This window comes from Pogoniulus pusillus, chromosome Z (assembly GCF_015220805.1).
Source record: "Pogoniulus pusillus isolate bPogPus1 chromosome Z, bPogPus1.pri, whole genome shotgun sequence".
In the NCBI taxonomy this organism is placed as follows: domain Eukaryota; kingdom Metazoa; phylum Chordata; class Aves; order Piciformes; family Lybiidae; genus Pogoniulus; species Pogoniulus pusillus.
Window position 1 is genome coordinate 46,680,164 of NC_087309.1, and position 13,250 is coordinate 46,693,413.

Here is a 13,250-nt window from a genome sequence, read left to right on the forward strand (position 1 = left end):
TGGAGGTCTCTTCCAACCTGGTTGATTCTATTCTATTCCAGTTGTACAATTATAGAGAATGAAATTTTTATGTGATCTACATGAGACATTTCCTTTTTCATCTCATTACAGTGATACATTCAATGTATAATGATTTCATTAACTAAAGACAATAATCTTTACAGCAGTCCATTAAAGATCCTACCCAGGTACACGAACTATGCTACAGCCAGAAACTCAATACTAAAATGCTTATAACAACAATAATGTAATGTAGTACAAACATATCAAAATAAGAGTTATGAAATGAAAGCCACTCAAAAGTTAAACTCACAAGAATATCAAATACATAGAAGACCATTCGAATTATCTTAACGCTATACTGACTATATACATTACATAAGTGCATTTTAACTGCTTTGTCTTTCCCAAGAAGTGTAAAATCCTTGAGTTTCTTGTGTCATGCAGGCATTGTCTTCCACATTCCTACATTTCCACGTAAAAAAAAGTCTAAATGCTAGTTTTTTTCCCTCTGCTGAAGCCAAATCTGAGGACTTACTGTTAATTTCAGTGTCTCTTCTCAATTTTACAGTGAAAATTTATCTTTCAGCAGCTGCCACTGATTTATAGAATCTCTGTCAGAATAATTCAAAATGACCAGACTATTCATTATTTTTAATGGGACTACAAACAGATTCTTCATCCACATATTATAGCCACCTCACGTGCTATAATGAGGTAACAACTATTGAATAACAAGCATATGAAGAAATAAGAGGTAACAGCTATTTTGAAAGTGCAGTCCTTCATAGAATATTCAGGATTGAAATGTTAACTCTTCTCTAACACTGAACAAATAGCTTTCAGTTAAATTAGAAAGACAGTGCTGATGCATTTGAACATGTACAGAATTTACAAAAAGCTCTGAATAATGTAAACCATCTGAAATTTATCTTCTAGAGATCATTAGCAACAAAGTAAAACATGGTATTGATGACACATTTGAGATGTCTATGATATCTGAAAGATCATGGCAAACTGGTGAAGGTCCTGCTGACTGGAAAACGGCAAATATAATGCCCATCTTCAAGAAGGGAAAAAATGATGACTTCGGGAACTACAACCAGTCAGTCTCACCTCTGTGCCTGGCAAGATCATGGAGCAGATACTCCTGAAGGCTCTGCTACAGCAAAATGGAAAACAAAGCAGAGGTGATTGGTGGTACCCAGCAATGGCTTCACCAAGGATGAATCATGACTGACAAATTTAGTGGCTTTTTATGATGAAGTCACAGCAACAGTGGGCAAGGGAAGGGCAACTGATGTCATCTACCTGGACCTGAGTAATGCATTTGACTCTGTCCCACATGACATCCTGGTCACCAAAGTGGAAAAATCACAGACTTGATGGGTGGAGCACTCACTGGATATGAATTGGCTGGATGGTTGCACACAGAGAGTGGTGATCAAGGGCACAATGTCCACCTGGAGACCAGTGACAAGTGGCATCCCTCAGGGGTCAGTGCTGGGATCAGTGCTGCTTAACATCTTCATCAGTGATATGGACAGAGGAATCAAATGCACACTCAGCAAGTGTGTGGATGACACCAAGCTGTGTGGCACAGTCAACTTACTGGAGGGCAGGGATGCCATCTAGAGGGACCTGGACAGGCTGGAGAGGTGAGCCCAGGCCAGCCTCAAGAAATTCAACATGGCCAAGTGTAAGGTCCTGCACCTGCGTTGGCACAATCTCAAGCACAGGTACAGGTTGGGTGGAGAACGCCTGGAGAGCAGCCCTGAGGAAAAGGACCTTGGGGTTCTGGGTTGATGAAAAGCTCAACATGAGCTGACAGTGTGCAGGTGCAGTCCAGACAGCAATCATCTGGGGGGCTGCATCAAGAGAAGCATGGCCAGCAGGGCAACGGAGGGGATTCTCCCGCTTTGCTCTGCTCTCATCAGACGCCACCTGGAGTACTATGTACAGTTCTGGAGCCTCCAATATAAGAAGGCCATGGAACTGCTGCAATCAGTCCAGGGAAGAGCCGCAAAGATGCTCAGAGGGCTGTAGCACCTCTGCTATGAGGACAGGCTACAAGAGTTGGGACACTTCAGCCTGGAGAAGAGAAGGCTTTGAGAAGACCTTATAGCAGCCTTACAGTATCTAAAGGGGTCCTACAGGAAGGCTGGGGAGTGACTACTTACAACGTCTTGTAACAACTGGATGAGGTTTACTGGGTTAAACTGGAGGAGGGGTGATACAAACTAGATATTGGGAAAGGGTTCTTTACAGTGAGGATGGTGAGACACAGGCACAGGTTGCCCAGTGAGGCAGTGGATGCTCTCTCCCTTGAGGTATTCAAGGACAGGTTGGATGAAGCCTTGAGTGACCTGTTCTAATGAGAGGTGTCCCTGCCAATGGCAGGGAGCTGGAACTGGATGATCTTTGAGTTCCCTTCCAACCTAAACCATTCTATGATTCTACAATAATATCTGTGGTTAAGCAGAAGACTGACAGAAACTGAGTTTTGATACTACCTCTTCTTGGGGAAAAAAAACTCAACGTAATTTGCCATGTCAATTTCAATGTGTTTTCAATCACTGCTTCTACATGTATTTTGCAAGAAAACAGGTTGTCCAATAAGAGTTAAACCTATCTTGTCACAATGTCCAGTAATAACTTAAATCAGCATGCAATCTTGCTATTTGAACTGCCTGTGCAGCACTCTGTGTTTATTTTTTGCACCCTATAATGGATCTAAACAATGACATTAAAAAAGGATGGGGTTTTCTTATTACTTGGCATTCAAAGACAAAGGAAACATTCCTATTGTCTTGTTATTTTACCTATACCATTTCCTTATCAGAGTTTTCTTTGAAAGTACGTTCATTTTCTTTCGCAAACACATCTCTGTGCATTCCAGAGAGAAATTTTGTGTGTATTTAAAACTATTATTAGAAATATGGTAAAAGTGTTAAATTTTGTACGCAAACCCCTTCACCGAAGCGTGAATATATTAATGCCTCAAAACAGAACACATGTGCAAGTTCCACCAGCAGGAAGAAAACACTTTATTCTCTTCCCCTGTATGCAGAAAACACCTGAGTAACATCTATGGAAAACACTTCCAAAACCTCCAGATGAAGGCAGACATCTTCTGCAGGCAATTGCAGCCCAAAGAGTTAAAAGTTCTGCAGATTTATACAAGCAACTGAAAGAAGGTTTTATAATAGAGTATTAGGCCATTTCAATTGCAGGAATCCCTCCCAACTCTGCCAATAAAATATTAATGCACAGTGGATCAAATTTTGCTTTCAGTTAATAGTTACATCAAATTTACATCAGAGTAACCAAAAGCAGAAACTGACTCTCCAAATATGATACAGTCTTCTTAGGCCTTTAGCACAGGGAACATAATTTATTATGTATTTGGACAGAGCTCAGCAAAATAGGACATAATTTGGTTGTGATCCTTAAGCATAACTGCAACATAAATATAATAATAATGATGGTAATAATAATAATTACATGCTATTGAATTCTAACCTGTTATTTTCTTCTTAGTGTGTGGTAAAGGGAGCTGCATATTTTCTGATTGTGGTTTTGGTTTTTGTTTTTTGTTTTGTTTTGTTTTTTCTTCAAGGAACTACTAACTTACAGGAAATCTTTGAAGCTGCAGTTTACTGACAGAGTTGTCTGCTGTTAACAGGCATAAGCAGTTTCCCTGTGTAAAACAATATGAATTCTGTCATTACGATCTAAAACGTAACAATGGAACAAGGTATTGAAGCCTGGAAAGAGATGTTTTGTAGACAGCAAACTGATTAAAGCCTCTGGCCCACAGCAACAGTGTCTTAAAGCATCTCAAGTTGTTAATTGTAGTCTCATGGTTTAAAAAAATACAAATTGAGGTAAATTTCTCCTTGTCATTGACAAGGAGTGGGGGTTCCAAAATAAATCTAGACTGTTGATTTAGGAGTAGGGCTTCTAGCATTTTCTGTTACTGTAATATAAAAGGTAACATTTCTAGTAGAAAGTGAAAGTGTCTCTATTTTCATTGGCTAACTCTTAAGCACTCTATTTTCTTAAATGACTCTTTCAAGGAATTTATTTAACATGGTTTACTAATATTTCCAAACTCAGCATGAAAAAGCCATCAGAACGATGTTGGGTCATGGGCTGCGAATGAAGCCATCAACAAGTATTAATAAACTGTGACAGCTGCCTAAAGGCTTTCATTCTTTTTGTTTAAACATCAGATTGAAAGTAAAAACATAGTGTGATCTTTTTCTGAAACTAGTCCAGCTAGCACAACAAAAGTTGGAATAAAAATAAATGTCAGTAACTGTTGTTAGGGGAAAAAAGCCTATCTGGAGAAGTACCACAGAATCATAGAATGGTCCAGGCCAGAAAGGACCTCTAGAGGTCATCTAGTCCAGCCCCTCTGCAGTCATCAGGGACATCCCCACTAGACCAGGTCTCCCAGGGTCCCAGTAAGCCTCACCATGAATGTCTTCAGGGAAGTGGCCTCAATCACCATCCTGGGCAACCTGTTCCAGTGCTCCACCACCCTCATAGTAAAGAACTTGTTCCTGACATCCAATCTAAATCTGCTCTTCTCAACCTTGAACCCATTGACCCACATCCTGTCCCTGACGGCCTTTGTTAACAGCTTCTCTCCATCCTTCCTTTAGCCCATTTTCAGGTACTGGAAGGCTGCTATGAGGTGTCCCCCCCTCCTCCTCCTCTCCAGACTGAACAACCTCAGCTCCCTCAGCCTGTCCTCACAGCAGAGGTGCTCCAACCCTCTGATCATTTCCATGGCCCTCCTCTGGACCCACTCCATCAGGTCCATGTCCTTCCTGTAAAACATGTAAACCTTATTGACAGATGTATCAACTCTCAGACAGATAACAAAAATTGTATTACTGCAATGTGCCCTCTTCACTATGTACAAATCTGCATGAAACACATTATCTGGAAAAAAAAATGTAATTCACTTCCTTTCCCAGTACATCCTGTAAATCATTAAAATATTTCCCTCTCCTAAAGACAGGTATAGGTTTTGTTTTGTAACTGAGAAACACTCTTTTACTATTCTTAATTGAAAAACAAGTTTCAGAACTTTGTCTAAAATTACTGATATGCAAACACTGTTTTAAAACAAAAATTCATGTGTCCAGGCATATACAGTAGCACCAGCCTCATCTACTGCAACACTGACCTTCTCTGCTTTTCTATTAGGCAAATGAGTTTATTGGACTGTGCAGCAAAGACTTTCACAGCTATACAGGTGTGCAACTATACTAAAACAGTAATTCAAAGTCAAACCACAAAGGCCACTGGGAAAAACAGGCTTTTAGAAAATCCTTTTATTAAGGCAGCTTTTCAGTATGCTTGTAGGATTTTCTTCTTGTAACAAAATAACACGAGTTCAGAAGCTAGATTTATGTTATACATTATCAAAGTCTACACCAGACCTAGGTGCGTAACAGTCCTTCATGGAAGAGTACTTTAAAATAATGGTTGAAGTGAAGAGCTCTTTAAAAATTATATACAGAGAGAGTATGTGACAGGTTATAGCATTTTATAGCAGGGATAGATTTTTTTAAATTAAACTAGATATATAAAATAATTGGGAAATAATTCTGCAAATATATTTGGAAAAAACCCCTCATTTTTAGTCTCTTAGAGTTGCTCATGTGTACTTTAACTTTCTAGTTCTTTCATTCTGCAGTCTTTAAATAATAAAGTATATCTTCAAACAATAAATTCTTTGTACTCACCCCCTTTTCAATGCTCCCTGTTTGGCAAAGAGTACCTTCAGCTGCTGGAATGCTGTTGGTAACACAGCGATTACTTTTGCTGAGGCACCAGAGCTCTCTACACACTTCCTAGGAAAGAAGGCAGAAGCAAGTTGATCAGAATAAAAGGCTAAAATCATTTCCAGTCCTCATACACACATGTATACACAAATTTGCTTTGAAGAGAGGCTACGAAGAAGTGGGATGGATATAGACGGTTATGATATATTCTGGAGCATTTTCTACATGGTAAAAGTATATTAGTAATTTTAAAGTATGAAGCAGCAACAATTAATTTTATTTCCTTTGGTTTAAACTAAAGTTTCTGAGTCCATGCTACTTGCACTTCTCTTCTGTAAATTTGCTAAACAGTGCAATTAGTGTGGTTAGTAGTAATTGAGCAATGTACTAAAATACTTCCATCAGGCTTTTAGGATTTCGGGGTGCTACTTCATAACTTATTTAGCCTATCCTACTTTCCTGTGTTGTCAGTATTAAACAAAAACAAGTTTTCAAATCACTTTTTTTCTACCACATATTCTGATTTTTTTTTAGCAGATTTACTCAAATCCACCCAGTTCTTTCGACTCATTGCTGCTTCAGCTGCCCTTGGATTCAGCTATATGTGCAGAATGAAATCAGAATTCTTTTGCTTTTACAATATATGACTTACAGTATAATATTTGAGGCTTTACTCTGAGATCTGTGTAAGAGTTTGCAACCTCCTTATAAATATATTCTAAGTACTTTTTTCCATTTTGAAAGATACTCAGATCTTTCAAATTATCTTATCATACTCATCATTATTTAATTTCATTATTCGCTCCTTGAAATCATGTCCTAAAATTAATCCTTCTACATAGTCTGTGGCTGAACCTTGGTATAAAGAATAAAAGGGAAAAGACAATGTTAAAGTCAATAGGTACCCTGCCCCCCACTCGAGCTTCACTGTTTCTCTGAGGAAATGAATATCTAGCACTCAGGCTACCTTTTCTATGTACATCAACAGGAACAACTATTACATTCTACCCTAAGATTAGTGTTTCCTGCATTGTACTGCTTATACAACTGGATTTATTTATAGTATTATTCACCCAACCTGTAACAGGACAAGCTCTCCTAGAATAATGGAAAATTGTTTTCCAAGTTTAAAATGAGTTGGTTAAGGATTGTTAACACAGAGAATTTATTTTGACAATCAAGATGAGCAATTTAGCTTTTTAAAATCCCACTAAAAACATATCATATCAGAATGGTCTGAGAAGAGTGAGAATGAATACTGATGATTTCTGGAGCTTCCTTCCAATTTCTGACAATTATTCCTAAGGTATTCTGCCCCATTTGGTGGGTGACTCCATGAAAACTTAAGCAAATTATTAAGACTCCTTTTTCAATAAATATTGCCACCTGTATAAGCGTATCTGTAGCCAATGTACAATTATCTTACTTTTCAGATTAAAAGATTTAATTGAAGAAATGTAAACAGCATTGACATTTACTTACTTAAATCTCTGAATAAACAACTTGTTTTTGCCACTCAGTTGATAAACCTTTCAGATTAATATACACACTCAGTAATATATGATTTAAAATAGCAAATAGAACAGAGAAAGTAGAGGAGATACATCACCAACATGATGAGGAAAGTCTAACTTGATTACAAATTTCACAGGCAGTTGGTGGTAAAATTCAACATTAAATCAAATTCACACCTGTATTAAATGTGAATCCAAACTTCAGTACAGCATGGATTTTAAAATGGTAACCTAAAATTGTATCCTTGCAGACACAGTATGAAGTGCTCCTTATTATCCTGCCTTATCTATATGTATAATTTACTTGCTCATTTTGTAGAGGAAAAAGAAAAGTGTAATTTATTTGCTCATTTTTCAGGTGTCATTCACTTGGTCAAATCACAATTAAAAGTGTTGGGCTGTGACAGTTCTGCTTCTGATGTTGTGTATATCGCATCTGAGCAAGTCCAAATGTTAAATTTGTGCTGACTTTGTAAGTTTGATTTGATATTCTAAACAAAAAAATAAAAATCAAAAGATTCCATTGCATTAAGAAACAAAGGTTTCAACTATTCCAATACCATTCCCTCAAAGAGCGGGGGGGGGGACAAAATCAAATAAACAAATACAAAAATTTGGGTAACAATCTGCAATTCAAAACCATCTATATTTCAGGGTGATTCGAATCCAGAATTATGGTTTGGTCTCCAGAGTGTCCATGCAGAATTTAACTTTCTATATGCCTACACCAGTATGTTACCTATATAGGGGGAATTAATTAATAAAACATGTGTTTCACTGCAAGGCTAACACATCCCAAAACAAGAACATTTAACAGTTTTCACCTAAGTAAATTCTTTCTGTATACTCAGGCTTCTATGTGGGACTAGACTTCTTCAAATTCACTGAACTAACACCATCCAGACACTTTAATTTCAAACAAATAATCAGCTGAACCATGTGAATTAATGGATACAGCACTCCAAAATTATTGTAGTAATTCACCTGCTTTCAGGATGATTCTAAGCATGTCAGCTCACCTCTCTACCCCACAAAAAGAGAAATACTTTCCTTCTGACTAAATTGGTTTGAAAGAGAATGAAAAGCACTGCATCAAAACCTGGTCTTATTACTGGCATTGTCTAGTAGTTTTTATTCAGACCTTAATTTCAGCAAAAGAAATCCACAGGAAATCCCTAAAGATGAAACAGTAGTATCATAAACTTAGTAAGGGCTGCATCATACTACTAATATTTGAGAAAAGACTACCACTTAAATCAGAAAGCAGTTCTATCCAAGACAGATATACAATATCCTAAAACAAACAGAATATTTCCTCTTGAAATACATTGCAGAGGATAAATTAACCAAAATAACACAACATCTCAATTTATAGAAGCAATTTATAGTAAAAACAATAAATCAATGTATTTTTGCAATTTCTTTCAGATAGAGCCAAACTTAAGACATTGTTTACTTTCCCCTGATGTTTGGCATTTAAAATAAAGAGTAGAATCTGAAGCACATTCTCTACCACCTTGTACATGAAATGAAAAGTATCAACAATCATAGAATCATAGAATACCTTCAGTTGGAAAAGACCTCTAAGATCATAAAGTCCAACTGTCAAGCTAATTGCACCACGGTCATTAAAGCATGCCCTGAAGTAAGTTTAAAACAAAGTATTTAAAAATAAGTGGAAAATCCATCTCTGCTGTCACTTCATTAAACAAAAATGGAATTATACCAGGTATTGTTATGGTCATGTCTTCAACATTTTCAACTGATTTTGGAAAGTTAACAGATAAATTCTGGCTAACATGCACAAAGTTTTCCCTTCTCCAGCTCAACTCTATAGCTATGACTACCTTAGTGTCATAGTTATTTATTCTACCTATTTTATTACTACCACTGTCCCATCTGTAACATCTCCAAGCAACTGATTTTAATAAGCCAGCCTTAAAAAACATATGAAGAGCTGCTCTGGAAAGGGCAGGTCCAAAACCATGAGTAGAAAGTATGCTGCATTTTTTCACACGCTAACATGCACACATGCATGCACACCCCCACCCTGCCCACCAACATATAAAGTGTCTCTTTATGCTGGCCTCTTCACTGGCAGACAGAGTATGAAGCTAACATCTTTTGCTAACATTAAGTTTGCGTGAATAAATTACCAGAGCTAAGATAAAGCATAATCTGGAAATTAATCAAATGACATCAAAGTCAGTCTCCAAATGTGTGGATTTAATAACTACTAATTTCTAAAGCAAACAAGGGAAAGTGATTAAAAAATCCAGGAAACATAAACTGAAGCTGAGGCCTTTCACAAGATCAAGACAAGATAGATGACAACCTGTAACGGTGTATCTTAGGGCTCCATGACTTCAGTTTGGAATTCGGATGCTTGTATTTGCAGTAAATTAAACAAAGCTGAACCCATCTAGAGAAAAAAAACAGCAAATCAAATTATCTTCCTTTTGCCTAAGTGTTAGTGATGATGGAGCCTCTTCCTGTTGTGTCATGCAGAGTTACATACAGGCATGTCAAATTATGCAAGATCGAAGCATCCTAGATCACAATCATCGTAAATAGTAATTACACAGCACAATGAAAACTCAGGAGCATGAGCAAAGATCAACCTGCTGTGCTGTTTTTAATGCTTTCCACTTTAACAAAAGGCTTCAACAGAAGCATTCAAATTGCATATTAAACTGTGATAGTTTGGGAGTTCCTTTTTTGTTCACAAAAATTTTTAATATTCAGATTTTGTATTACTTCAGCACATATAGTCTGTAATATGCTGCACCTCTTGATGAGCATTTGCTAAAACAAAGCATAAAAATAGCTTGAATTGTAACTTACAATTCAGACCTTAAAAACATCAACAAAGAGCATTTTCAGCCTGACTGCTAACATGATTAAAAGTCAAAGACTGTGATAATGGGTGAACTTAAGAAGGTTCAAAATTTAGTTCAGATAAGCACCCAAAAATTACTATTTTAATGCTCGATGCCAAAATGCTCGTTAAGTGATGCAGCATGTTGTAAACCACAACATGCTGAAAGGCTGTGAAACAGAATGTGGAGCTTAAGTCGTACATTCATGTTACCTTACCAGCATTCTTTCCTAAATATTGGGTGCTTATGTGAACCTTATGGAAACTACAGAAATCCCACAAAGTCAAGTAGCACCTTGCCTTTCAAACCCATGCAACTCACTCATCTTTGTTCAAAATACATTCCAGCTCCTGGAATTTCCTTATCACTGCTACTATCATGTAACACACTACTCCTGCTTTGATCACATCATTGCCCTGGTACTTTTTAAACTGCTTTCATAAGATCTATATTGCATGTTACATATATCCATCTCCTTTGAACGAAAGAGAAAAGGAAAGAGAGGAATAGAGGATTTGGAGACAAGGTAGTCCTATGAAAGAGTAATAGGACAATGCTAAGACAGGGACAACAGGAACTTGTTAGAAAAGCCTACAGAATCACAGAATGTCAGGGGCTGGAAGAGACACAAAAGATCATCCAGTCCAGCCGCCCTGCCAGAGCAGGATCACCTATACCTGATCACACAGGATCCAGGGGGATTTTGAATATCTCTGGAGAGAGATTTCACAACCTCCCCTGGGCAGCCTGTTTCAGTGAAAAAAATGCTCCTCGTGTTTACATGGAACTTCCCATGCCTCAGCTTCCAATCATGGCCCCTTGTCCTGTCATCAGGCATCACCAAGAGCCTGGCTCCATCCTCCTGCTGGCACTCACCCTTCATGTATCCATGAACATTGATGAGGTCACCCCTCAATCTCCTCTTCCCCACGATAAAGAGCATTATAAAAGCAATATAAAAATAGGATTCAGAAAGAGGAAAATGTCTGAGATTTCCCTTGGCTATACACATCTTAAACTTACAAACAAAATAAACAAAAAAACCCAACAAAGGAACAAAAATCACTTCCAAGAATAAAGTTGAAAGTGTTTCAATTGTTCTTAATTACAGCATAATTCTGTAAGTCCTTGCACAAGGAAAGCTCCAAGCTTTAGTAATTCCAAACAAAAAGCATGCACAATAGTGATGAGAGGTTTTACACTTGACCAGCAAGACCTTACACAATAAAAAATAAATGGAAAGGTTGATACAAAATAGCAGTATAGAATCATAGAATGGTTTAGGTTGGAAGGGACCTTACGGATCATCCAGTTCCACCCTCTTGCCACAGCCAGGGACACCCCCCCACTAGAACAAGTCACTCAAGGCCTCATCCAAGCTGGCCTCAAACACCTCCAGGGAGGGAGCATCCACAACCTCCCTGAGCAACCCATTCCAGTGTCTCACCACCCTCACTGTAAAGAACCCTTCCCTAACATCTAGTTTCAATCTCCCCTCTTCCAGTTTATACCCATTAAACCTCGTCCTGTTGTTACAAGTAAGTAGTCCCTCCCCAGTCTTCCTGTAGGCCCTCTTCAGATACTGAAAGGCTACTATAAGGTCTCCTCAAAGCCTTCTCTTCTCCTGGCTCAAGAGGAGGTGCTCTAGCCCCCTGAGCATCTTCATGGCCCTCCTCTGGACTTGCTCCAATAGTTCCATGTCCTTCTTGTGCTGGGGGCTCCAGAACTGCACACAGTACTCCAGGTGGGATCTGACAAGAGCAAAGGGGGAGAATCCCCTCCCTTGCCCTGCTGGCCATGCTTCTCTTGATGCAGCCCAGGACACAGTTGGCTGTCTGGGCTGCATGTGTACACTGCCAGCTCATGTTGAGCTCCTCATCAACTCAGGCCCCTAGGTCCTTTTCCTCAGGGCTGCTCTCCAGTCATTCACCACTCAGCCTGTAATATCAGGATCTTCATTTTGTCTCTTTTTTTCACACATACTTGTAACACCAATTCGCAAGCAACTTAACATAAATCAAACAAATTCAATCAAACTACTTACGTTCTGCTTACAAATGCCAAACGCACAAACCAAGTCATAGAATCAATGGGTGAAGGAACAAAAGAGAAATGGTGGTTCTGGTTAAAGATGCATCAGTGGCTTCTCTGCTTTTTCTTCTGGAAAAAACAGCTTCCAGACTCTGCTTCATCTTCCTACAAAAAACTTCTATTATGCTTAACACCTATCTTTATTTAACATGAGTAAACCACGCTTGTGTTCCATGAAAAAATAGTTACCAAGTTCAATAGTTATCAAACGTCAAAGTTTCTAGCACCTGATTAAGATGTCTAGTTGTATTTCAGGGTACTACATCCTAGAAGAAATACTGCAGAATCATGCATAGCAATTTGTCTGTTCTCCCGGATTTGAAAGTTAGCCACCTCTGAACTGGTATGTGGGAAGCTAGGAAGCAGTGAAGGTATGCCAGCTGCATGTCCTGTATTTCTGTAATGCATGCTTTCCAAGAAATTTTACATTAATGATAACTGTCTATATGGCCACTCCCCACAACACATTAAATATTTCTGAGAGACAATTAACAAAAGGGAGTTTTTTAAGGCAGCAAGAGGATTCCTTATTGCAAGAACACATCTTCATTCTGAATGTTTACAAGCAGCAGGTTCACGGGTTGAACTCTATCTGATGAAATGTGAATAATTAATCAAGTTTCAAGCTATTTTTATTGGCAAACTAACCAGAGAACTTAAGTGCAAGCATAAGACCATGACAAACAAGAGAGCTACTTGTCATCAGCTAAAATGATGTGTTAAGCTCTAGAATGAAATACAAAGTGGTTCAGCTGATTTCGGTCAAGTCATGTATGCAAAGGAAAGGAGAATTTATCCTCTTTTCCCCCTACTCAAAATATTTACTGACACCAACGATGGAGGAAAAGTATAAAATGTAATATATATATATATATATATATATATATATATATATATATATATATATGCCAAATAACTGTAAGGCACAATACTAGCAGCCACTAGCTTCACAGATTGAAAAATAC

General features: G+C 38.1%; 1 protein-coding gene across 1 annotated transcript in view; it reads right to left on the reverse strand.

Moving 5' to 3' along the window:
• Window positions 1–13,250, reverse strand: part of ADAMTS6 (ADAM metallopeptidase with thrombospondin type 1 motif 6) — a 165,260-nt gene that overhangs the window by 60,746 nt on the left and 91,264 nt on the right. Inside the window, exon 12 of the mRNA XM_064140247.1 lies at window positions 5,763–5,870. Coding sequence (XP_063996317.1) covers window positions 5,763–5,870 — 108 coding nt within the window. The remainder of the gene's footprint in view (window positions 1–5,762; window positions 5,871–13,250) is intronic.